Raw genomic sequence first — 27,100 nt, forward strand, 5'->3', positions numbered from 1 at the left:
CCAATACCCAGACATATTCATCATGTCTGACCCAGATGTGTCATAGTCAATGACAGTTCACCTGCACCAATACCCAGACATATTCATCATGTCTGACCCAGATGTGTCATAGTCAATGACAGTTCACCTGCACCAATACCCAGACATATTCATCATGTCTGACCCAGATGTGTCATAGTCAATGACAGTTCACCTGCACCAATACCCAGACATATTCATCATGTCTGACCCAGATGTGTCATAGTCAATGACAGTTCACCTGCACCAATACCCAGACATATTCATCATGTCTGACCCAGATGTGTCATAGTCAATGACAGTTCACCTGCACCAATACCCAGACATATTCATCATGTCTGACCCAGATGTGTCATAGTCAATGACAGTTCACCTGCACCAATACCCAGACATATTCATCATGTCTGACCCAGATGTGTCATAGTCAATGACAGTTCACCTGCACCAATACCCAGACATATTCATCATGTCTGACCCAGATGTGTCATAGTCAATGACAGTTCACCTGCACCAATACCCAGACATATTCATCATGTCTGACCCAGATGTGTCATAGTCAATGACAGTTCACCAGCACCAATACCCAGACATATTCATCATGTCTGACCCAGATGTGTCATAGTCAATGACAGTTCACCTGCACCAATACCCAGACATATTCATCATGTCTGACCCAGATGTGTCATAGTCAATGACAGTTCACCTGCACCAATACCCAGACATATTCATCATGTCTGACCCAGATGTGTCATAGTCAATGACAGTTCACCTGCACCAATACCCAGACATATTCATCATGTCTGACCCAGATGTGTCATAGTCAATGACAGTTCACCTGCACCAATACCCAGACATATTCATCATGTCTGACCCAGATGTGTCATAGTCAATGACAGTTCACCTGCACCATTACCCAGACATATTCATCATGTCTGACCCAGATGTCTCATAGTCAATGACAGTTCACCTGCACCAATACCCAGACATATTCATCATGTCTGACCCAGATGTCTCATAGTCAATGACAGTTCACCTGCACCAATACCCAGACATATTCATCATGTCTGACCCAGATGTGTCATAGTCAATGACAGTTCACCTGCACCAATACCCAGACATATTCATCATGTCTGACCCAGATGTGTTATAGTCAATGACAGTTCACCTGCACCAATACCCAGACATATTCATCATGTCTGACCCAGATGTGTCATAGTCAATGACAGTTCACCTGCACCAATACCCAGACATATTCATCATGTCTGACCCAGATGTGTCATAGTCAATGACAGTTCACCTGCACCAATACCCAGACATATTCATCATGTCTGACCCAGATGTGTCATAGTCAATGACAGTTCACCTGCACCAATACCCAGACATATTCATCATGTCCCTTTTTGCATTCTCACTCGTCTTTACTTTCAGAGAATGTTAAGGAGTTGAATGAAATACATTGCATTCATTGGAGAGTACTCACAACGGTCTCCTGCAACTAAACTATAGTTATATTCATTCTCACATATAGTTCGAACTATAGTCAATTTTGGCCATACAAGTACAAAAATATTGACCCCGAACCACAGATATCCTATAAATGACAATGCCCAGAACATCCACAAATGCATTTAGGCCATAGGTCACATGGAATATAATTGTATTTTTGACCTGATAAAAAATAACAACAGGTAATAAGTACATGACATCTGTGTGTGTGGATTTGATGGAAATCCAGGTGTTCTCATCCGTATCATTGCAGAATGGCCCTCGGCGCCTCTCTAGTGAGCTCACAACGACTCCTAGCGGACAAACCCGGAACAGCAGTAGGAAATAAAATCCCTTCCGTTGCCTGATTGAGCATCCTCTACAAAACTTCTGAAGCGCAGTCGGGGAAACAAATAAGGACCCGTTTCTATACGATTTCTAATAGCACCTCTATTTTCATTCAACTTTTCACATAGATGTACAGAAGTCTGGTGATAAAGACACATGTGCATGACTTGCCACTTGGCCAGAAAACTTGATTGATAATGGCAATTCTGGGATTGAGAATTAAAACAACATTTATCAAACATGCGCAAAAGGTTCAAAGATAGAGAGGTGGATGTTTGTTATAAAACCAGAACATTTCAGACTGGCGTGTGAGACAATAACCGGAAACGATGTTCTATTAAGTGTGGATCCAGTCATGGAATTTGGCCTCTGGAATGTGGCGCTTTTTTTTCTCCCCCTCTCACCAGAAGCTCGTCCCTTTTTCCTTCTACCATCCGATTGGGCGAGACGCGTTCTTAGGAATGTCATGAAACTATTTAAATAGCACTTTGTCCCCTGGTTTACAGTTAAGTTCTAGCGTCCGATACCGGAGAGAATTACCATTAAATTAAAGCAACAAAAGAAACGACATTTCTGCGTATTAAATCAGAACCCATTCCGTTAAAAAAAAAATCAAGAAACGCTTGAATCTTGTGGATTATTATTGGATTTGAATTTCTATTTGGATTTGACTGTTTCTCTCTGCTCTTTTCATTCAACAGGTGGGTGAGCAATATTTCGATTTTCTTTCAAGGAATCTATCCAAATATATATATTTTTATTATTATATTCTATTATAAATAAATAATGTGACATAATAAAGTGTGAAATAATCATGTGTTTTGATGATTGTTTATTTAGATGTTTAAAAAATGTATTTTATGTATAAATATTAATATAATATATCACATTTAGCAGATGCTTTTATCCAAAGCGACTTGCAGTCATGTGTGCGCATACATGAACTTTTGTGAAAAGTGGACCTTTTTGACGTTTCTATGTTTATTTTTCATAGGTAAAAACCAGTTTCACCATGAAGTTGACAGGAATATTTCTGCTATTGATGCTTTGGACCTGCGAGAGCGTACGAGTTGCAGGTGAAATAATTTTCCTACTCTAGAATGAAAGGAGTTTGAGCTTCGATTTGAACATTAAACTATAGAAAAACATCAACGTTTTTAAATACATTATTAAATCCTCTTAATGTATTGATTTACCCCGACAATGGTTCAACATAGAGATCATTTTAGAGTTTATTCTTCACAACAACAATAATCCATTCCAAAGACAAGTAGACAAAGACTAACTGTTTACTACGCTCATTCCCCGGTCTCCTGCATACAGAGAGCCGAGACGACAATAGCGTGTACGACCTGTTCGAGCTGGTCCACGTCTCCAAGAAGAACCACGGAGTGACCCTGGTGAAGGGCGACGACCCATACAGTCCCGCCTACAAGATCCTCAACCCGGACCTGATCCCCGAGGTCCCCGAGAGCTCCTTCAGGGACCTCGTTGATTCCATCCACGCGGAGAGGGGATTCCTTCTCCTCCTCAACTTCAAGCAGTTCAAGAGGACCAGGGGCTCCCTCCTGACGGTGGAAAAGCGTGACGGATCCGGAGCCGTGTTCGAGATCGTCTCCAACGGGAAAGCGAACACCCTGGATGTGGTTTTCTCTACAGTGAATAAGCAACAGGTGGTGTCGATAGAAGATGTGGACTTGGCGACGGGCCACTGGAAGAATATTACGCTGTTCGTGCAGGAGGACCGGGCGCAGCTGTATGTTGGCTGTGAAGAGGTGAACACGGCGGAACTGGACGCGCCCATCCAGAGCATCCTCACGCAGGAGACTCCCATCACGGCGCGTCTCAGAATCGGGAAAGGAGCGGTGAAGGACCGGTTCATGGTAAGTGAAGTGCACATGCAGAGCTCACGCGACGACGCATGATGGACACAGATAATATACGTTGTCGAGTTGCTTTAGATGTTTAGTACGTGTTGAATATAGGGTTGTGTAACACGTACACGCGTAAATATTATCGTGCGTAAAACCCATAGACCTATGCGTAAAAGTGACACACTGTATTGAAAACCCATCTAAGTGAGCCATAGTGTTGCATAGAGCAGAGTGATAGTAACGGTGCAGTACTAGAGGTCAAATGTACCATTGATTCTTGCAGGGGGTGCTCCAAAACGTCCGCTTTGTCTTTGGAACCACTTTAGAAGCGATACTGCGCAACAAAGGATGCCAAAACTGTAAGTAACATAATCATTAATAACAGAAAGCATCTTTGTGTGTTTATCCGTACCTCACTGGTTGTTATGCTGAAGCCAGCAAGCCATTCCTAAGAATATGCATGACTGTTTTAAATCCTCATGGGAACGTTGAGTAGGGGGGTCACGTTTATATTGCCATGGAAAAGCTGGGAAGTTTATTGGTGATTCAAGATAGTATGATGCTGCAATGTTCTGCAGTTCTGTAGTTACATATTCCCAACTGTAATTATCTCACCAATAAGCCCTGGGGACTGTGTGTCTGTTGTGGTCTGATGGGTATTAGCATTACAGTCTACAGTGTGTCTGTTGTGGTCTAGTGGGTATTACCATTATAGTCTATAGTGTGTCTGTTGTGGTCTAATGTGGTCTGATGTGGTCTGGTGGGTATTACCATTACAGTCTACAGTGCTCTAACTGTCTCTCTGTGTGTTCTTACTCCCTCCCTCTTTCTCCCAACCTCCTCTATATCCCTTCTTCCCTCCCTCCCACTTACTCCCCTCCCTCCCTCCAACCCTCTCCCACTCCATCTCATTTATCTCTCTCTCTCCCTTTCTCTTAATCCCTCCCTCTCGCTTCCATCTGTATCCCTCCTTCTCCCCCATTTCTCACTCCCCCTCTCTTTCTCTCTCTCTCCCTCTGGCTCCCCCCTCCCCTCCCTCTGTCTCCCCCCTCCCCTCCCTCTGTCTCCTCCCTCCCCCTCCCTCTCCCTCTGTCTCCCCCTTCCCTCTCCCTCTGTCTCCCCCCTCCCTCTCCCTCTGTCTCCCCCTCCCTTTCCCTCTGTCTCCCCTCTCCATATGTCTCCCCCTCCCCTCCCTCTGTCTCCCCCTCCCCTCCCTCTGTCTCCTCCCTCCCCCTCCCTCTCCCTCTGTCTCCCCTTCTCTCTCCCTCTGTCTCCCCCTCCCTCTCCCTCTGTCTCCCCCTCCCTCTCCCTCTGTCTCCCCTCTCCATATGTCTCCCCTCTCCCTCTCCCTCTGTCTCCCCTCTCCATGTCTCCCCCCTCCCTCTGTCTCCCCCTCCCTCTGTCTCCCCCTCCCTCTGTCTCCCCCTCCCTCTTTCTCCCCCTCCCTCTATCTCTGTCTCCCCCCTCCCTCTCCCTGTCTCTTCTCTCCCTCTGTCTCTGTCTCCCCTCTCCCTCTGTCTCCCCCTCCCTCTGTCTCCCCTCTCTCCCTGTCTCCCCTCTCCCTCTGTCTCTGTCTCCCCTCTCCCTCTGTCTCCCCCCTCCCTCTGTCTCCCCCTCCCTCTGTCTCCCCCTCCCTCTCCCTCTGTCTCCCCCTCCCTCTCCCTCTGTCTCCCCTCTCCCTCTGTCTCCCCCTCCCTCTGTCTCCCCCTCCCTCTGTCTCCCCCTCCCTCTCCCTCTGTCTCCCCTCTCCCTCTGTCTCTGTCTCCCCTCTCCCTCTGTCTCCCACCTCCCTCTCCCTCCCTCTCCCCCTCCCTCTCCCTCCCCCTCCCTCTGTCTCCCCTCGCCCTCTGTCTCCCCCTCCCTCTATGTCCCCTCTCCATATGTCTCCCCTCTCCCTCTGTCTCCCCCTCCCTCTGTCTCCCCTCTCCCTCTGTCTCCCCCTCCCTCTCCCTCTGTCTCCCCTCTCCATCTGTCTCCCCTCTCCCTCTGTCTCCCCCTCCCTCTCCCTCTGTCTCCCCCCTCTCTTTCTCTCTCTCTCCCTCTGTCTCCCCTCTCCCTCTGTCTCCCCCTCCCTCTCCCTCTGTCTCCCATCTCCCTCTCTCTCCCCCTCCCCCGCTCTCTCTCCCCCTCCCTCTCCCTCTGTCTCCCATCTCCCTCTCCCCCCTCCCTCTTCCTCCCCCTCCCTCTCCCCTATGTCTACCTTCTTCTCCCCTCATGTCCTTCCCTCTCCTCAGCTGTTCTGACTGATAGAATCATCGTTATGGACAACCCCATCAATGGGTCCAGCCCTGCCATTAGGACTGACTACACTGGCCACAAAAGTAAAGGTAAACTCAACCAAACTGCCGGTCTCCATATTAAACCCTGTTAAAGGCTCCTCTTTAGGAAGAGAACAACACAGATCTGTTAGAAGTTAAAGCATTCTATTCTACTGTCAACAGTTGTCTGTCTGTAGCTGTAGGGAGTTAGTAAGTCTGGAAGCCTTCATGCACACTGATGATCACTCTGTGTTTCCCATGGAATGAATGTATCTCTATGGTGTTTTCCTTCCCTCCAGACCTGCAGATGATCTGTGGGTTCTCCTGTGAGGACCTGGCTGGCATGTTCAAGGAACTGAAGGGGCTGGGAGTGGTGGTGAAGGAGCTGTCTAACGAGCTGCGCAAAGTGGTGAGGAAACACACCTGACTCCTGAACCAGATGTCTGTCTGTCTGTCTGTCTGTCTGTCTGTCTGTCTGTCTGTCTGTCTGTCTGTCTGTCTGTTTGTGGCTTGAGACTCTGCAACAACCAGTTGTTCTGCCACTGCATGGGTACCTTGCTTAGCATACTGGTCTCCCAGTACCAGCTAATCTGACAAATGGCATTTTCATTCATTCATTACATCAAATTAGGTCAATTTTTCTTAATTAACTCTCACTTGGAAGACTTCTTAATGATAAACCAGTGTGAGGTGGTGACAGGCGTTCTCAAAGACCCGAGTCTCCTCCAAACTACTCAGGCTATCAAGAAATGAAAATTGAAACAGTGTGTGGATTTGAAACCCTTAACCCTTGAGGGACTGAGCGTTCTTCTCATATCGTATTCATAGTGAATGTCTCATATCTGTCTGCTCCTGTCAGACGGATGAGAACAAGTTGTTGATGAACAGAGCGGGGATCCACAGTGGAGTCTGTCTGCACAACGGCATCGTCCACAAGAACAAGGCCGAGTGGACCGTCGACGACTGCACCGAGTGCACTTGTCAGGTAAGGACGAGAGACTGTGTGTGTGTGTGTGTGTGTGTGTGTGTGTGTGTGTGTGTGTGTGTGTGGGGGGGGTCAAGCCTGTGTGTTTGCACTTGCACACAGCCACAGCCACTTGCAAACACACACTCATCCCCCACTCAGCAAGGGCCTGCTCACTACTCCAGAGCTCTGTCATCTGGGCAGTAATTGGGTAGGAGGAGGAGGCTGGAATCAGGCCAACAGTGGGTCTGTAGTGATCTGACCATGGCCCAGGCCTACCACTGCAGTGAACAGACATAGCCTGAACAGGAGTGATGTTCCTCTCAGCACACACACACACACACACACACACACACACACACACACACACACACACACACACACACACACACACACACACACACACACACACACACACACACACACACACACACACACATATACCACACAACATGACATACACTGAATGTACAAAACATTAAGAACACCTTCCTAAAATTTAAAAAAATTAAAAATCCATCTGTAACCTGTCTCCTCCCCTTCGTCATGGAAAGAGCAGGTGTTCATGTTTTGTACACTCAATGTGTACAGTGCTGTTGTCATAGTGTACAGACCTGTTGTCATAGTGTACAGTGCTGTTTTCATAGTGTACAGTGCTGTTTTCATAGTGTACAGTGCTGTTTTCATAGTGTACAGTGCTGTTTTCATAGTGTACAGTGCTGTTTTCATAGTGTACAGTGCTGTTTTCATAGTGTGCAGTGCTGTTTTCAGAGTGTACAGTGCTGTTTTCATAGTGTACAGTGCTGTTTTTATAGTGTACAGTGCTGTTTTCATAGTGTACAGTGCTGTTTTCATAGTGTACAGTGCTGTTTTCATAGTGTACAGTGCTGTTTTCATAGTGTACAGTGCTGTTTTTATAGTGTGGCTGCTACGTCTTTAGAAAATACATTTGATAGATTCTTCTTCTTTTTTTTACCACCTACCTGAGTGCCGACACATTCTTCAAGTTCAAGAAATGACCTCGTCCTTTGTCACTGTCTCCGCCCCTCTGCAGAACTCTGCTACCGTATGCCGCAAGATCTCCTGCCCACTGATCCCCTGTGCCAACGCTACCGTGTCTGATGGAGAGTGTTGCCCGCGCTGTGGAACACGTACGTTTCTCTATTCTCCATCGTTCCGACTCTAGAATTAGAATGAACAGTTCTGATTCTATGGTTCCATTTGTGTCGTTACAACTTCCAACAAAACTATTCAGCTCTCAGGAAGTAACATAAAACGTACAAACAAAGCTTTACAGTATACTACTGTATTATGAACCCAAAGCTTGTTCTGTTTTACTGTAAATCTATGAATGGCCTGAGTTGTCCTAAGGCTTAATGTCTCTAGGACAAACAGGCCATTTCAAACAACACTCCATTTACTGCCAGCTATGTGGACCTCTTTCACCAAATAAAGCATGAAACCACAACAACTTTTCTGGATGTAAAGGTTTCTATTCAAGAAAACCAAATTCATTTTTTAAGGGTGATTTAGGTTCTCTGGCTCGTCAACGTATGAGTGTGTCGGGAACATTGGTGTGTTATCCACCCCAAAACATCTTTGAATCTTCAACTTTTAATGGCTATAATTTGGCCAAATTGGTTTAAGTGGGATGGAAAATTGTTGGGCTGTTCAGCGCTGCCATCCTAAACTCAAGAACAAGTGACATTTTCCACATACCTAAGACAGCAGTGGCCCCTGAAATCTGAAGACACATGGAGAACCTCTACCTTGGTCACTCAAAAGTTTTGACATGATCAAGAACCCTGCAATGAGCAAATTCAATTTGCTCTTTAAAGTAACAACGGTCAATGGGGGATCCCAGTCATATTTCTAGAAGGACTTATCCATTTCCACTGGGTTTTCTCACACACACACACACACACACACACACACACACACACACACACACACACACACACACACACACACACACACACACACACACACACACACACACACACACACACACACACACACACACACACACACACACACACACACACACACCCCGGGGCTAAACTCAGTACATTAGACTGGAGCTTTAAGATCTTTAAGAGCTTATAACCCTCATTTTCTGCTTGGGGACTCTGCAGTCCAATAGCTCTCTCATTGTCTCCCTCTCTCTCCTCCTCCTCGCTCCTTCCCTCCCTCCCCTCCTCTTCCTCCTCTCCTTCCCTCCACTCCTCTTCCTCCTCTCCCTCACTACCCTTCCCTCCCTCCCTCTCCTCGCTCCTTCCCTCCCCCTCTCCTCGCTCCTTCCCTCCCTCCCTCTCCTCGCTCCTTCCCTCCCTCCCTCCCTCTCCTCGCTCCTTCCCTCCCTCCCTCCCTCTCCTCGCTCCTTCCCTCCCTCCCTCTCCTCGCTCCTTCCCTCCCTCCCTCTCCTCGCTCCTTCCCTCCCTCCCTCTCCTCGCTCCTTCCCTCCCTCTCCTCGCTCCTTCCCTCTGCTCGCTCCTTCCCTCTCTCCTTCCTTCCTTCCTCCTCTCTTCCTCCCTCACCTATTCTACCTCCTCTCCCTCCCCCCTCTTCCATCTATCCTCACTCTTTCTCGCTCCTCCCCTCCCTTCCTCCTCTCCCTCCTTCTCTCGCTGTCTCCATAGTGAGTGACTATGCGGAGGACGGCTGGTCCCTCTGGTCTGAATGGACACACTGTTCCGTGTCTTGTGGGCGGGGCATTCAGCAGAGAGGCCGTTCCTGCGACCGCATCAACAACAACTGCGAGGGAACCTCCGTCCAAACCAGGGACTGCTACCTTCAGGAGTGTGACAAACGCTGTGAGTTCAGTGTTCACATGACAAACGACCAAACAAATCACATTCATCAATCGTCACACATGGAAACTTCTATCACAGATTTGTATCCATGGTGACAGAAACGATAGACCTGCACCCACATCTAAGTATCCATCCACAGATCAGCCACCTGTGTCTCTACAGAGCAACAAGTCACTGCCATAACACATATTTTACCCTCTTTTGACTGGACAATGACCCATAACCAAGTTTCTCATTGACCCCTGACCTTTAACCTCTGACCTCTGCTCTGTGTTGTCCCTCCAGTCAAGCAGGACGGTGCCTGGAGCCACTGGTCCCCCTGGTCTTCCTGCTCGGTCACCTGTGGGGCGGGTGTCATCACCCGTATTCGCCTCTGCAACTCCCCCACACCCCAGCTGGGAGGCAAGGACTGCCAAGGAGAGGGAAGACAGACTGAGAAGTGCACCAAGTCACCCTGCCCCAGTGAGTACCATTAAATCACAGGCTTTTATGCACAAGAACTGGGTCATCTCCATTTGACATCCGTCAAATGCCTTTTTATGCACACCACACTGTGAGATGTTTCTAGTTAAATGCCTTTTCATGCACACCACACTGTGAGATGTTTCTAGTCAAATGCCTTTTCATGCACACCACACTGTGAGATGTTTCTAGTCAAATGCCTTTTCATGCACACCACACCGTGAGATGTTTATAGCCAAATGCCTTTTCATGCACACCACACTGTGAGATGTTTCTAGTCAAATGCCTTTTCATGCACACCACACTGTGAGATGTTTCTAGTCAAATGCCTTTTCATGCACACCACACCGTGAGATGTTTATAGCCAAATGCCTTTTCATGCACACCACACTGTGAGATGTTTCTAGTCAAATGCCTTTTCATGCACACCACACCGTGAGATGTTTATAGCCAAATGCCTTTTCATGCACACCACACCGTGAGATGTTTATAGCCAAATGCCTTTTCATGCACACCACACCGTGAGATGTTTATAGCCAAATGCCTTTTCATGCACACCACACCGTGAGATGTTTCCAGTCAAATGCCTTTTCATGCACACCACACCGTGAGATGTTTATAGCCAAATGCCTTTTCATGCACACCACACTGTGAGATGTTTATAGCCTTGCCTTTTCATGCACACCACACTGTGAGATGTTTATAGTCAAATGCCTTTTCATGCACACCACACCGTGAGATGTTTCAAGTCAAATGCATATTTATCATCTCCATTTGACATTAGTCAAATGCCTTTTCATGCACACCACACCGTGAGATGTTTATAGCCAAATGCCTTTTCATGCACACCACACTGTGAGATGTTTCCAGTCAAATGCCTTTTCATGCACACCACACCGTGAGATGTTTATAGCCAAATGCCTTTTCATGCACACCACACCGTGAGATGTTTCTAGTCAAATGCCTTTTCATGCACACCACACCGTGAGATGTTTCTAGTCAAATGCCTTTTCATGCACACCACAGCGTGAGATGTTTCCAGTCAAATGCCTTTTCATGCACACCACACTGTGAGATGTTTCCAGTCAAATACATAATCTCAATCCTCATCGTATCTCTACATAGTCAGTTTCCCAAGCAGATTGTCACTGTTTGTTTGGCAAGTCAACAAACAAGAATTTGTCTAAAGAAACAAAAACTGTCACTCGGGCTACTTGTCATTGTGTCTATTTAATACAACACAGACCCTACTAGGGACACCACATACACCTGTACTGACCTGTACCTGTCTCTCTTCTTCACTCTCAGTCAACGGTAACTGGGGACCCTGGTCGCTATGGGATACCTGCTCTTCCACCTGTGGGGGAGGAGCCCAGACACGTAAACGTCTCTGCAACGACCCCGCCCCCAAATATGGTGGCAAGGAGTGCCAGGGTGACTCCAAGGCCACTCAGCTGTGCAACAGGAACGCCTGTCCCGTCGGTGAGTAGCAGGCGCTGGATGAGTAGCCGACGTCTCTTATAACTCCTACATGCTGTGAATTAGTTGCTAAAATTGTCGTTTTTAGACAGTTTAGTTAGTACGCTAACACTTTCAAAATATGACTTTTAATTATTTTAGGGCTTATTAAAGACACAAAAGTCTACTTAAACACACACAGCACTTAGTACTTAGAAGCAGTCAGTAATCAGTACCTGAAAGCCAATGTCTCTGTCCTCAGATGGTTGTCTGGCTAACCCCTGCTTTCCTGGGACCAAGTGCACCAGCGTTCCTGATGGAACATGGAGTTGTGGGAAATGTCCCTCTGGTTACTCTGGTGACGGCATCAAGTGCGAGGACATTGACGAGTGCAAAGAGGTTCCTGACGCTTGCTTCGTGTTCAACGGAGTCCACCGCTGTGAGAACACTGACCCTGGTTACAACTGTCTGCCCTGTCCCGCACGCTACTCTGGACCTCAGCCCTTCGGCAGGGGAGTGGAGGAGGCCATCGCCAAGAAACAGGTAGGTGACATCACCTGGTGCTGTGGACTACAGTTGGGATGATAGTCCTGTCATACTGTATCTCTGTCCTCAGTTGATTTAGAACTTTAGAAATATGGAATTTAGAATTAAGAATTTAGAATTTAGAATTTGGAATTTGGAATTTACAAGATCAAAGATCGCTTTACAAAAGCCTAGCTTTTCTTTGTCCAGATCATACTGCCAACTCTGTTACATGGCGGTCAGCAGATTGTGCTCTTTGAAAACAAAGCCAGGTAGCCACAATATTTCCCGGCTTGTCTGACCAACTCTTCACTTCCTCCCCCTCCAGGTGTGTACACCACGTAACCCCTGCCTCGATGGGAGCCACGAATGCAACAAGAACGCCCGCTGTAACTACCTGGGACACTTTGCCGACCCCATGTACCGCTGTGAGTGTAAGCCTGGCTATGCTGGAAACGGACACATCTGTGGTGAGGACACGGACCTGGACGGATGGCCCAACCAAGACCTGGTCTGTGTGGAGAACGCCACCTACCACTGCAAGAAGGTATGCACTTCCTGACTCGTATAGATCCCTGAATAGGTCCCGCTTGCTGTTTAACTAGTAAAAACCACACATCCCTTTTGAGTGATGTGCCAATGCTGATTAGAAAGAACAAATCTTTTTGAAAGAAAAACCAAAAACGGTTTTAATTTAAACATTTAATGTCTTAAAGGACTATTACAATAGTTAAATATAATATTCATGCTTGTTGACTACATCGTGTAAATGTATGACGGGACTTCTTTTGTAGGACAACTGCCCCAACCTTCCCAACTCAGGCCAAGAAGACTACGACAAGGACGGTGTTGGTGACGCGTGTGACAATGATGATGACAACGATGGCATTCCTGACGACAGGGTAAGTGAAGAATGAATCATTGATTCACTCATTGAAGGTCTGAAGTCCTACCCCTTACTGAGAGAAATGAATCCAGGTTATGCTACCTCTTGGGTAGTCAGTGTGTGTGTGTGTGTGTGTGTGTGTGTGTGTGTGTGTGTGTGTGTGTGTGTGTGTGTGTGTGTGTGTGTGTGTGTGTGTGTGTGTGTGTGTGTGTGTGTGTGTGTGTGTGTGTGTGTGTGTGTGTGTGTGTGTGTGTGTGTGTGTGTGTGTGTGTGTGTGTGTGTGTGTGTGTGTGTGTGTGTGTGTGTGTTCAGTTTTGGCAGTGAGACATAAATGTGGTTTTACATTCATCATTCATGCTGTGAAATAAGGGGAAGAAAAACACATTTTTTTTGCCTTCAGAGACAAAGCTCAAATCCCAACACAGAGGTACCACTCTGAACGAGCCGCGGTGTAAACTGCTAGTCCTAACATTATATTTGGGACCGGGCCTAAATAGGCAACATGCTTTCATCCTTCCTCTCTCTATATAGGTTACACAGACCACAGCAAGTTAAAAGCACACTATCCGAAATTAATATATCATGTCAGATATTTTCCTAAGCAAGGCAGTGGACACGACGGCGGTTCTGAGGCTGGAGTAATTGAATAGTGCTCTCTCCCTCCCCCTCTATCACTCCCTCTCTCCATTTCTCTTCCTCCCCCTCTATCGCTCCCTCTCTCCATCCCCCCCCTCTCTCTCCCTCCCCTCTCCCCGTTTCTCCCTCCCCTCTCCTCCCCTCTCTCTCTCCATCCCCCTCTCTCTCTTTCCCCCTCTATCGCTCCCTCTCTCCATCTCTCTTCCTCACCCTTTCTCCCTCCCCTCTCCCCCCTTCTCTCTCCCTCTCCCCCTCTCTCTCTCCCTCTCCTCTCTCTCTATCCCCCTCTCTCTCCCTCTCTCCCCCCTCTCTCTCCCTTCCCCCTCAATTTCTCTCCTCTGCCTCTCTCTTTCTCTCTCCCTCTCTCGCTCCCCATCTACCCTTCTCTCCCTCTCCCTCCCCCTATTCCCCCCTCCCTCTCTACAGGATAACTGCCCGTTTGTGTACAACCCCAGGCAATATGACTATGACAGAGATGATGTTGGAGATCGTTGTGATAACTGTCCTTACAACAGCAACCCTGACCAGACCGACACAGACAACAACGGGGAAGGAGACGCCTGCTCTGTGGACATTGATGGAGATGGTGAGACTCTAAACCTGCTTAGTTGGACTCTGACCTAAGAGACTCTAACCTAAGAGACTCTAACCTAAGAGACTCTGACCTAAGAGACTCTAACCTAAGAGACTATGACCTAAGAGACTCTGACCTAAGAGACTCTGACCTAAGAGACTCTAACCTAAGAGACTCTGACCTAAGAGACTCTGACCTAAGAGACTCTGACCTAAGAGACTCTAACCTAAGAGACTCTGACCTAAGAGATTCTGACCTAAGAGACTCTGACCTAAGAGACTCTGACCTAAGAGACTCTGACCTAAGAGACTCTAACCTAAGAGACTCTGACCTAAGAGCCTCTGACCTAAGAGACTCTAACATAAGAGACTCTGACCTAAGAGCCTCTGACCTAAGAGACTCTAACCTAAGAGACTCTGACCTAAGAGACTCTGACCTAAGAGACTCTGACCTAAGAGACTCTGACCTAAGAGACTCTGACCTAAGAGACTCTAACCTAAGAGACTCTAACCTAAGAGACTCTGACCTAAGAGCCTCTGACCTAAGAGACTCTAACATAAGAGACTCTGACCTAAGAGCCTCTGACCTAAGAGACTCTAACCTAAGACACTCTGACCTAAGAGACTCTAACCTAAGAGACTCTGACCTAAGAACCTCTGACCTAAGAGACTCTGACCTAAGAGCCTCTGACCTAAGAGACTCTAACCTAAGAGACTCTGACCTAAGAGACTCTAACCTAAGACACTCTGACCTAAGAGACTCTAACCTAAGAGACTCTAACCCAGTGGTTCTTAACCTTGTTGGAGGTACTGAACCCCGCCAGTTTCATATGCGCATTCACCAAACCCTTCTTAATTGGAAAAATAAAATATGTTTTCAAATTCAAAACATAGTTTACTGGTGCACAAAATGAACCGTGCAACAACGTCACTGTGTTCAAATAATAAAATCATCAAAACATGATTTTCACACAAAAACAAAAACATAATAATGAATATTTGCTGCAAATCAATGTAACTTCTGCTGTTGCCTTTCAGAGTCCAGTACAGAAATGCGCGGCTTCACCTTGGCAAATGCCAATCTCATGTCATTTTCACAACAAAGTATGTTCCTTTTCTTAATTTTTAAGTCCAGCATCCTCGAAGAGGATTGCTCGCAAAGATATGTTGTAACAAACAGTGTGAAAATCTCCAGAGCTTTCTGAGCAATAACAGGGTACGCTACCATTTGTTGACACCAAAACGTTGAAAGCGTTGTTGTCCTGAAGAGTTGCTGTTGAACCTGGCTCTGCTGAATTTCAATGATTTCATCGAGGTATTCATCATTGACATCTGTTGTCTCAACACTAAACGTGAACGGCTGTCTCACCCATGCTGGATATGACTCTCTTGTAGGGAAGTATCCGTCGAGAGACTTTGCAAGCTCATCTAAGTGCGTGGCAATTGCTTGCTTCAGTTCCGCGGGTACAGAAATGTCTCAGATTCCAGATACATCTTCGATCTTACTTACACAGTCGTCCAGCAGGGGAAAGTTTGCGAAGTTATCGTTCTCTGTTCGTCGTTTCCATAACAGTAGCTTTTTTTGAAAAGCCTTCAGGTTTTCCTCCGCTTCGATGATGTTGACTCCACCGCCCTGCATCTTTTGATTGAGATGATTGAGAGCTGCGAAGATATCAGCCATGTACGCTAAAATGAGAATGAACTCAGAATTTTTGAAGCAATCTGCATGACAATGTTGGTGCTCTTGCAAAAACAGGGCTAATTCCACACGCACGGGAAAATCACGATTCAGCACCTGTCCCCGGGATAACCACCAAACGTTAGAATGGTACAGAAGTACCTCGAATTCAGAGCCCATTTCTTTACACAGCGCACTGAAAATGTGGTGCCTCAGAGCACTAGTTCGCACATAGTTCACGCATTCCACGTTTTGGAGGCAAGGTTTTTGTTGCCAACGCATGCCTGTGCAGAATACAATGCGTAACAATGATGTGTGGTGCATCGGCTTTCACTAGCGCAGCAAAACCAGACTTTCTTCCCAGCATGACTGGAGCTCCGTCTGAACAAACTGCAGAAACCATATCCCACGAAAGATTGTTGTCTTTGAAGAAGTCATCCACAAGTTTCTTCACATCGGCTGCCTTAGTTGTTGTTGTAAGAGGCTTATATAGATGAATAAATAAATAAATAAAACATCTTCCTTTATCACGTTGTCTTTCACATTGCGCACAAATACAGCAAGCTGGCTTAGATTGGAAACGTCTGTGGTCTTGTCGACTTGAAGGCTGAATTTTGCCGGGCTTGAAATCAGATCTGCAACTACTTGAGCCAAGATGTCTTTGCTCATATCCTCTATTCTGTCGCTGATGGTGTCATTTGAAAGAGGAATGTGGGATAACTTAACTTCAGCCTCTTTTCCCAGCATGGTATTCGCCATCTTCAACACAGCTGGTTTAATGAGTGTTTCACCAATGGTGTGTGGTTTGCCCTGCTTTGCGATCAGGTAAGCAACTTTGTGCGATGCTGTGAGGATCGGTTTGTTGATGGGTACAAAGCCGAGAACAGGCAGAGTAGCCTTTTCATCGAATCTGTCTCTCTTCACCTTGAATTCAGCGAGCGTTGTGTTCTTGTATTTTCCATCTCCACACAGCTTAAGGAAGTGTTCTCTTAGTTTTGCCAGTGCTAGACTAGAATTGTTCAACTTGGCATTGCAAATCATGCAGTTAGGACGCTGACTCCCATCACGTTCCGTTATACATGTAAATCCATATTGTACATATTCGTCCGACCACTTTCTTTTTTTGCTCGACATAGTAAGTATGAAGGGATTAAAATATTAAGAAAGAAATCACAAGACGTACCATCACGACAGTCACAAGTCGACTACTGAGCGCACCAAATTCCCTGCAGCACAGATAGGCCAAGCGATGTAGCGTGATCACCTGCAGCCAATGATGGCCAAGCGGGGCGTGTCATCACGAATCATATGAGTCGGATGTGTGTCTTGACCTCCGCCGAACCCCTGAGACTGACTCACCGAACCCCTGGGGTTCGATCGGACCCAGGTTAAGAACCGCTGCTCTAACCTAAGAGACTCTAACCTAAGAGACTCTAACCTAAGAGACTCTAACCTAAGAGACTCTGACCTAAGAGACTCTGACCTAAGAGACTCTAACCTAAGAGACTCTGACCTAAGAGACTCTAACCTAAGAGACTCTGACCTAAGAGACTCTAACCTAAGAGACTCTAACCTAAGAGACTCTGACCTAAGAGACTCTAACCTAAGAGACTCTGACCTAAGAGACTCTAACCTAAGAGACTCTGACCTAAGAGACTCTGACCTAAGAGACTCTAACCTAAGAGACTCTGACCTAAGAGACTCTAACCTAAGAGACTCTGACCTAAGAGACTCTAACCTAAGAGACTCTAACCTAAGAGACTCTAACGTTGCTTATCTGTCCCTATTTAAGACCTATACGATATAATGAACATGCTGTAGATTGGTGTTGAATGCAGGCACCCCACCGTTCAATGACAACGCTTTGAAACCAAGTGCAAATTGACAGTATGCACACGCATGCATTCCATTACTAACTCAACTACAAGTCATTTTCCTCACCTTCCTCCTCTTCCCCGGAATAACAACTACTGTGATTGGTCCAACAGGTATTCTGAATGAGAAAGACAACTGCCCGTACGTCTACAACGTGGACCAGAGAGACACTGACATGGATGGTGTGGGAGACATGTGTGACAACTGTCCTCTGGAACACAACCCTGACCAGGTGTGTGTACATACACTTAAAACCTATTCTACACACACACACACACACAGGGGTACACATGCATGCCACTATCACAAACACTGTCTGTCATTCTAGAAGAACTGTTGAGTGATCGCAGTAGATGTAATGGGTCACTGTACTGGGTCACTGTACTGGGTAGATGTAATGGGTCACTGTACTGGGTCACTGTACTGGGTAGATGTACTGGGTCGCTGTACTGGGTAGATGTAATGGGTCACTGTACTGGGTCACTGTACTGGGTAGATGCAATGGGTCACTGTACTGGGTCACTGTACTGGGTAGATGTAATGGGTCACTGTACTGGGTCACTGTACTGGGTAGATGTAATGGGTCACTGTGCTGTACTGGGTAGATGTAATGGGTCGCTGCACTGGGTAGATGTAATGGGTCACTGTACTGGGTAGATGTAATGGGTCACTGTACTGGGTAGATGTAATGGGTCACTGTACTGGGTAGATGTAATGGGTCACTGTACTGGGTCGCTGTACTGGGTAGCTGTACTGGGTAGATGAAATAGGTCACTGTACTGGGTCACTGTACTGGGTAGATGTAATGGGTCACTGTACTGGGTCACTGTACTGGGTCGCTGCACTGGGTAGATGTAATGGGTCGCTGTACTGGGTAGATGTACTGGGTCGCTGTACTGGGTAGATGTAATGGGTCACTGTACTGGGTCACTGTACTGGGTAGATGTAATGGGTCACTGTAATGGGTCGCTGTACTGGGTAGATGTACTGGGTCGCTGTACTGGGTAGATGTACTGGGTCACTGTACTGGGTAGATGTAATGGGTCACTGTACTGGGTCACTGTACTGGGTAGATGTAATGGGTCACTGTACTGGGTAGATGTAATGGGTCACTGTACTGGGTCACTGTACTGGGTAGATGCAATGGGTCACTGTACTGGGTCACTGTACTGGGTAGATGTAATGGGTCACTGTACTGGGTCGCTGTACTGGGTAGATGTAATGGGTCACTGTACTGGGTCGCTGTACTGGGTAGATGTAATGGGTCACTGTACTGGGTAGATGTAATGGGTCACTGTACTGGGTCGCTGTACTGGGTAGATGTAATGGGTCACTGTACTGGGTAGATGTAATGGGTCACTGTACTGGGTCGCTGTACTGGGTAGATGTACTGGGTCGCTGTACTGGGTAGATGTAATGGGTCACTGTACTGGGTCACTGTACTGGGTAGATGTAATGGGTCACTGTAATGGGTCGCTGTACTGGGTAGATGTACTGGGTCGCTGTACTGGGTAGATGTACTGGGTCACTGTACTGGGTAGATGTAATGGGTCACTGTACTGGGTCACTGTACTGGGTAGATGTAATGGGTCACTGTACTGGGTAGATGTAATGGGTCACTGTACTGGGTCGCTGTACTGGGTAGATGTAATGGGTCACTGTACTGGGTAGATGTACTGGGTAGATGTACTGGGTAGATGTACTGGGTAGATGTAATGGGTCACTGTACTGGGTCGCTGTACTGGGTAGATGTAATGGGTCGCTGTACTGGGTAGATGTAATGGGTCACTGTACTGGGTAGATGTACTGGGTAGATGTACTGGGTCGCTGTACTGGGTAGATGTAATGGGTCGCTGTACTGGGTAGATGTAATCGGTCGCTGTACTGGGTAGATGTAATAGGTCACTGTACTGGGTCGCTGTACTGGGTAGATGTAATGGGTCACTGTACTGGGTAGATGTACTGGGTAGATGTAATGGGTCACTGTACTGGGTAGATGTACTGGGTAGATGTAATGGGTCGCTGTACTGGGTAGATGTAATGGGTCGCTGTACTGGGTAGATGTAATGGGTCACTGTACTGGGTCACTGTACTGGGTCGCTATACTGGGTAGATGTAATGGGTCACTGTACTGGGTAGATGTACTGGGTAGATGTAATGGGTCACTGTACTGGGTCGCTGTAAGTCTAGGCTGTATCATGCCATGTTAAGGTGGAGTTATATCCTCTGCAGCTCAGGGGCACATACAGCATGCACGGGGAGCCGGGCTTTTCAATGGGGCATTGACATTGGCTTTGACTGCTCAGAAGGAAAGGTGGAGTGATGGAGGGGTAGAGGCCAGGGTGGGGCCCCGGGCTGGTTGCTATTACCCAGGAATGGGCTCGCCCCTGGATGTATGCGTGCCCCGTCGGGCGTCGGCACACACACAAGCCCCGTGTGGATCCCACCTGTGCCATGCTAGACTGACGACCAGGAATGTGTTCGGAACAACAGGACTCAGTTAGGGGGGAAATGGGCGGAATTCACACCAATCCAATCCTTCCCTCTCTCCCTCCCTCGCCTCGTGTGAGGCAATGAAATCTGTGTGTAGTCTTGCCAAGCAGCAGGCACAGGAGATTCATGTCTGCAGGGATATGGCTAGAATGCTTCTGTCTGAGGAAAGACCTGCCTACTGGTGCTAGTGGAGGAGAGGAGGAGAGAGGGAAGAATGGAGGGAAGGAGGAGGAGAGAAGGAAGGAAGGAGGAAGAGAGAAGGGGTGTGTTTATAGGGTACAGGGTTTATAGAATACTTTGATTGTCAGCAGATGAAAAGCTCCACCAGAAGACAAATTGATCTTGGCAGGTTTTGAGAGGGGAGAGTAAACAGAGCCTGGGAATAGTCCATCATGAGAGGAGAGATATTAGGAAATGAGAGGTTAAACGAATGGTACAGCTGGAAATCCAATCAGCATCAGGTGTCATTATCTTCCCCATGTTCTACACTTTACCTGTAGGAAGGAAACACAAAACAGACCCTAGATCAGTGTCAAAGGAGATCTACAGTAGGTCTAGGAGAGGAGCACAGAATTTACCCCACATCGGTGCCTCAGGGAAACTCACAGTATGTTAACTAATCTCCACCAACTCACAAAATGTTAACTAATCTCCACCAACTCACAATATGTTAATTAAATAATCTCCCCCAACTCACAATATGTTAATTAAATAATCTCCCCCAACTCACAATATGTTAATTAAATAATCTCCCCCAACTCACAGTATGTTAATTAAAACATCTCCCCCAACTCACAATATGTTAATTAAATAATCTCCCCCAACTCACAATATGTTAATTAAATAATCTCCCCCAACTCACAATATGTTAATTTAATAATCTCCTCCAACTCACAATATGTTAATTAAATAATCTCCCCCAACTCACAATATGTTAATTAAATAATCTCCCCCAACTCACAATATGTTAATTTAATAATCTCCACCAACTCACAATATGTTAATTAAATAATCTCCCCCAATTTACAATATGTTAATTAAATAATCTCCACCAACTCACAATATGTTAATTAAATAATCTCCACCAACTCACAATATGTTAATTTAATAATCTCCCCCAACTCACAATATGTTAATTAAATAATCTCCCCAACTCACAATATGTTAATTAAATAATCTCCCCCAACTCACAATATGTTAATTTAATAATCTCCCCAACTCACAATATGTTAATTAAATAATCTCCCCCAACTCACAATATGTTAATTAAATATTCTCCCCCAACTCACAATATGTTAATTAAATAATCTCCCCCAACTCACAATATGTTAATTAAATAATCTCCACCAACTCACAATATGTTAATTAAATAATCTCCACCAACTCACAATATGTTAATTAAATAATTTCCACCAACTCACAATATGTTAACTAATCTCCACCAACTCACAATATGTTAATTAAATAATCTCACCCAACTCACAATATGTTAATTAAATAATCTCCACCAACTCACAATATGTTAACTAATCTCCGCCTACTCACAATATGTTAACTAATCTTCACCAACAGGTGTATCTACTGTGTTGCAACCACTAACATTAGCTAGCATGCTAATGTAAATCGCCATTTACCTCTACAGGTTGACTCTGATGACGACCGTGTGGGAGACAAGTGTGACAGCAACCAGGACATCGATGAGGACGGCCACCAGAATAATCTGGACAACTGCCCCTACATCCCCAACGCTAACCAGGCCGACCATGACAAAGACGGCAAGGGAGACGCCTGCGACCACGATGACGACAACGACGGGATCCCTGATGAGAAAGACAACTGCAGACTGGCCTTCAACCCTGACCAGCTCGACTCTGATGGTGAGTTAGATGAAGAACAGGAGAGATACGAGATAAAATTGGAGTTCAATTTCTTATTTAACTAATAAAGTTCTCGACATTAGTTAATGGTTAAATTCATTAGCTGCTTCATCCAAAAACATGTAATTTACTGAACTTTCAATCTTCTTCCAGGTGACGGTCGCGGAGATGTTTGCAAAGATGATTTTGACCAAGACAACGTCCCTGACATCTACGACGTGTGTCCGGAGAACTTTGACATCAGCGAAACGGACTTCAGGAAGTTCCAGATGGTTCCCCTGGACCCCAAGGGAACGTCCCAGATCGACCCCAACTGGGTGGTCAGACATCAGGGCAAAGAGCTGGTCCAGACCGTCAACTGTGACCCTGGCATTGCTGTTGGTGAGTGGATTGGTTGGGTGGTTGGTTGATTGGTGGGTGGCTTGATTGATTGTTTGGGTGGTTGGTTGATTGGTGGGTGGTTGGTTGATTGGTTGATTGGTGGGTGGCTTGATTGATTGGTTGGGTGGTTGGTTGATTGGTGGGTGGCTTGATTGATTGGTTGGGTGGTTGGTTGATTGGTGGGTGGTTGGTTGATTGGTTGGGTGGTTGGTTGATTGGTGGGTGGCTTTATTGATTGGTTGGGTGGTTGGTTGATTGGTGGGTGGCTTGATTGATTGGTTGGGTGGTTGGTTGATTGGTGGGTGGTTGGTTGATTGGTTGGGTGGTTGGTTGATTGGTGGGTGGCTTGATTGATTGGTTGGGTGGTTGGTTGGTTGATTGGTGGGTGGTTTAATTGATTGGTTGGGTGGTTGGTTGATTGGTGGGTGGTTGGTTGATTGGTTGGGTGGTTGGTTGATTGGTGGGTGGCTTGATTGATTGGTTGGGTGGTTGGTTGATTGGTGGGTGGTTTGATTGATTGGTTGGGTGGTTGGTTGATTGGTGGGTGGTTTGATTGATTGGTTGGGTGGTTGGTTGATTGGTGGGTGGTTTGATTGATTGATTCTAGACTTTGGGATATCTCAATATAGCCCAAGCCTAACTAAAAAAAAACACCATCCTCTCACTGACATCTTCTCTGTTTCTCCGTTCTCAGGTTTTGATGAGTTCAACTCTGTGGACTTCAGTGGAACCTTCTTCATCAACACAGAGCGAGATGATGACTACGCCGGCTTTGTGTTCGGCTACCAGTCCAGCTCCAGGTTCTACGTGGTGATGTGGAAGCAGATCACACAGACCTACTGGAACAACAAACCCACCAAGGCTCAGGGATACTCAGGACTGTCCATCAAGGTGGTCAACTCCACTACTGGACCTGGAGAGCACCTCAGGAACGCTCTCTGGCACACGGGCAACACCCCAGGACAGGTAAGATGGACAAACACACAAACACACACAGGAAACACCTCAGGACAACACCACCTAACTCTCCCTATATTTCTCCTTTCTTCTCTAGGTGAGGACTCTGTGGCACGACCCTAAGAATGTTGGCTGGAAAGACTTCACAGCCTACAGATGGCACCTGATCCACAGACCAAGAACAGGACACATCAGGTAAGCACTGGAGACTCATTGGCCTGGTGGAGAGTTCTGAGGCTTTCCATAATGCCAGTATTTACTGTATGTCCTCTGATGGTTTGTCTCAAGAGTCCTGTTTGTAATTTCAGAGTGGTCATGTACGAGGGGAAGAGGATCATGAAGGATTCCGGGAGTGTATATGACAAGACGTACGCAGGCGGAAGACTAGGTCTCTTTGTCTTCTCGCAAGAGATGGTATACTTCTCAGACCTCAAGTATGAATGCAGAGGTAAGCAACAAGGACATTTCTACATCTTACTATCTCCAACAACACTTGTTTAGTGGAATCTCTTTCACAATAGACTTATGTGAAATACCAGACCACATAACTTAACCGTTTTGTTCTAAGTTAATGCTTGACTTTTGTCCTTTTGTTTTTTTTTTCAGATGCATAATTGCACGGAGCAGGAAGCTCTTGGAACAATGCACCTTTCTGTATAAATATGAACGATATGTATTCCAATACAATGTCCAGGGACTGTTTTTTTCTACTCCTCTTTTCTTCTGCGGGACTCACACTGAAGGGGGCGAGGGGGGGAATTCTGTTGTGGTCAGCCTCGGGGTAAATTGATGCTGGTTTGGACAGAGAACCATCCGGGTGACTGCCAGTCGAAGATCAGAGAAGCCACTCCTACCCATCCAGAGCAGGTAGAGACGGGAAAAAACATCCCGTTTGCTTGGCCTGAGTGAGAGACTGACCGATGTTCCCAACCGTCCGGACGATCTCTCTCTGATCTGAAAGACCTCATTCAACCCTGTGCGGGAAAGTCTCCCGATGGACAACTATGCACTTCCAAACTTTTACATCTCTCTCTCGCTATCCCTCTTTCTATCCATCTCTCTCTCGCTATCCCTCTTTCTATCCATCTCTCTCTCGCTATCCCTCTTTCTATCCATCTCTCTCTCGCTATCCCTCTTTCTATCCATCTCTCTCTCGCTATCCCTCTTTCTATCCATCTCTCTCTCGCTATCCCTCTTTCTATCCATCTCTCTCTCTCTATCCCTCTTTCTATCCATCTCTCTCTCTCTATCCCTCTTTCTATCCATCTCTCTCTCGCTATCCCTCTTTCTATCCATCTCTCTCTCTCTATCCCTCTTTCTATCCATCTCTCTCTCGCTATCCCTCTTTCTATCCATCTCTCTCTCTCTATCCCTCTTTCTATCCATCTCTCTCTCGCTATCCTTCTTTCTATCCATCTCTCTCTCGCTATCCCTCTTTCTATCCATCTCTTTTTTTGTTCTGGAATGGACGTCCCAAAGAAAGACTATGTGATGTTCCGTTTATATAAAAATAAATCTAGGCGGATGTAGGTTCTGAACGATACAACTCTGATGATGAGGGGTTTTTGGCTCAGTGGTTGAAGAACGCAATAAGACTTTTTTACTTTAAGTTTTGTCAGGAAAGGACTTGTAGCCCTTGGAAGTCAGTTGCGTAACAACAAGATATGGAGGATAGTGTATGTATGATGTATATACGTATGTTTGTGTGTAAATAAGAAGACATTTAACGCTTGCTTTTACCCCTCTATATATGTTCCCTTGGAGACAAAAGAAAACAAACCAAAATTAAAACGAGCCAAAATACTTTTTTGTCAAATACATGATTGCTTGTAGGCTTTGTGGCTGGCATTAAATTTATATAGTTTCAGTTGAAATGGAACATAGTGATACTCAGGGTAAGATGGGAGCGGCCATCTTAGCATATCAAACCATTGCAGAAAATGACATGGGAGGGCAAATTAAAAAAGGGCATTGTCAGTGCCAGTAAGTCAAAGCCATTCTGTCTATTACGAAACTTTCCATTTCGAACATTAAATGTTAGAAATATTCTGTTAATTTATTTTACAAATGTAAAAAGATCCATTTAGAAACATTGAACATCTTTAGAAGCTTAAAAAATTTGAAATTTTGTATGATGGTTGAGTAGAAGTAGCTGAAGTAGCCTAATGTGATTAGCATGAAGTTGTAAGTAACAAGAACATTTCCCAGGACATAGACATATCTGATATTGGAAGAAAGCTTAAATTCTTGTTAATCTAACTGCACTGTCCAATTTACAGAAGCTATTACAATGAAATAATACCATGCTACTGTTTGAAGAAAGTGCACAGTTGTGAACTTAAAAATGTATTAATAAACCAAATAAGCACATTTGGGCAGTCTTAAAAACAAAAATGCAATGGTTCATTGGATCTGTCTAAAACGTTGCGCAAACACTGCTGCCATCTAGTGGCCAAAATCTCAATTGCGCCTGGGCTTTAATAATACATTATGGCCTTTCTCTTGCATTTAAAAAATGATGGTACAAAAAAGTAGAAATGAAACGTATGTTGTTTTCTTTGTATTATCTTTTCCCAGATTTAATATGTTATATTCTCCTACATTTTCACAAACTTCAAAGTGTTTCCTTTCAAATGTTATCAATAATATGCATATCCTTGCTTCAGGTCCTGAGCTACTGGCAGATAGATTTGGGTGTCATGTCATTTTAGGCAAAAAATACTCTGAGGAAGTAAAGACTATTCCCCAGTGTTCAAGGTGTAAACTGATCCAGAGTCAGTCAGACTGGTGCCTTTGGTGTCAGAAGTGGGATCTTACTCTAATCCCATTATAGCCATGGTTAGAACTAGGGCATCTGACTCAGAATGGCATGTATGTGACCGGTGTATCCTTTTCTTCTGAGATTAATAACAAAGGAACCTTTGATGTACACATAATACCTCATTGCTGTTGTATAATTAATTTGATCGAGAAAAATATATATTTTTTTTTCATTGTACACTTACAGAATACAAATGGATCAACATCTTATTGCTACTGTACCATGAATCTGTAAATATTACTACTTTTCTTTTCAAAACAGATCCCCCCCCCCGCCCAACACCCCCCTACAGTAAAAAAAAAAAAAAAAAACAGTTAAATGGGAGAGTTGTTTTTATATACATATTCTATTTTTGCTTTTGTGTCTTTTGTCCAGTGCTCTTTTAATGGATAAATGATTGTTCTGTTTTGCTTTGTCTTTGCTGTTCTGTGTGTGAGAGATCGATTCGTGTAGATAAATGCTATTTAAATAATTTATCAGGATTCGCTGCCTGCGGAAGGGGGCGTGTCCGTATGTATAAACGGTTTGCACACTGACATGAGGATGTTCTGTTTATCGTTTATATTTTATTTTTACCGTTATTTTTGTACAATTTAGTGAGGCTTGTCTGTAAACATTTTTACTTAGTTGTGCAATGTTTTTAAAAAATGATGTTTTTATCCATAGCAATTATTTTGTTATATATACTTCAGAAACAATAAATAGTTATTGAAATCCA

The 27,100-nt window shown here is 45.5% G+C and overlaps 1 protein-coding gene across 1 annotated transcript; it reads left to right on the forward strand.

Moving 5' to 3' along the window:
* Nucleotides 1-2,358: 2,358 nt before the first annotated feature.
* Nucleotides 2,359-27,100, forward strand: LOC118397908 (thrombospondin-1-like). Its single transcript, XM_052471370.1, has 22 exons — nucleotides 2,359-2,552; nucleotides 2,846-2,927; nucleotides 3,175-3,734; nucleotides 4,009-4,084; nucleotides 5,960-6,052; nucleotides 6,283-6,392; nucleotides 6,843-6,968; nucleotides 8,002-8,098; nucleotides 9,587-9,760; nucleotides 10,046-10,222; nucleotides 11,531-11,704; nucleotides 11,943-12,223; nucleotides 12,534-12,752; nucleotides 13,000-13,107; nucleotides 14,154-14,313; nucleotides 17,967-18,085; nucleotides 21,989-22,223; nucleotides 22,377-22,604; nucleotides 23,299-23,570; nucleotides 23,659-23,756; nucleotides 23,870-24,009; nucleotides 24,168-27,100. Exons 2-22 carry the CDS (start codon nucleotides 2,864-2,866, stop codon nucleotides 24,173-24,175), a joined length of 3,519 nt encoding a protein of 1,172 aa, XP_052327330.1. The 5' UTR covers nucleotides 2,359-2,552; nucleotides 2,846-2,863; the 3' UTR covers nucleotides 24,176-27,100.

The sequence above is a fragment of the Oncorhynchus keta genome, chromosome 19 (genome assembly GCF_023373465.1).
Source record: "Oncorhynchus keta strain PuntledgeMale-10-30-2019 chromosome 19, Oket_V2, whole genome shotgun sequence".
Lineage (NCBI taxonomy): Eukaryota > Metazoa > Chordata > Actinopteri > Salmoniformes > Salmonidae > Oncorhynchus > Oncorhynchus keta.

Excerpts from the sequence above, each read along its gene's own strand:
- LOC118397908 (XM_052471370.1), top strand. The coding sequence starts at position 2,864 with ATGAAGTTGACAGGAATATTTCTGCTATTGATGCTTTGGACCTGCGAG. Across the intron at positions 6,969-8,001 it reads GCACCGAGTGCACTTGTCAG|AACTCTGCTACCGTATGCCG; the intron begins GTAAGGACGAGA and ends GCCCCTCTGCAG. Across the intron at positions 18,086-21,988 it reads TGGAACACAACCCTGACCAG|GTTGACTCTGATGACGACCG; the intron begins GTGTGTGTACAT and ends TTACCTCTACAG.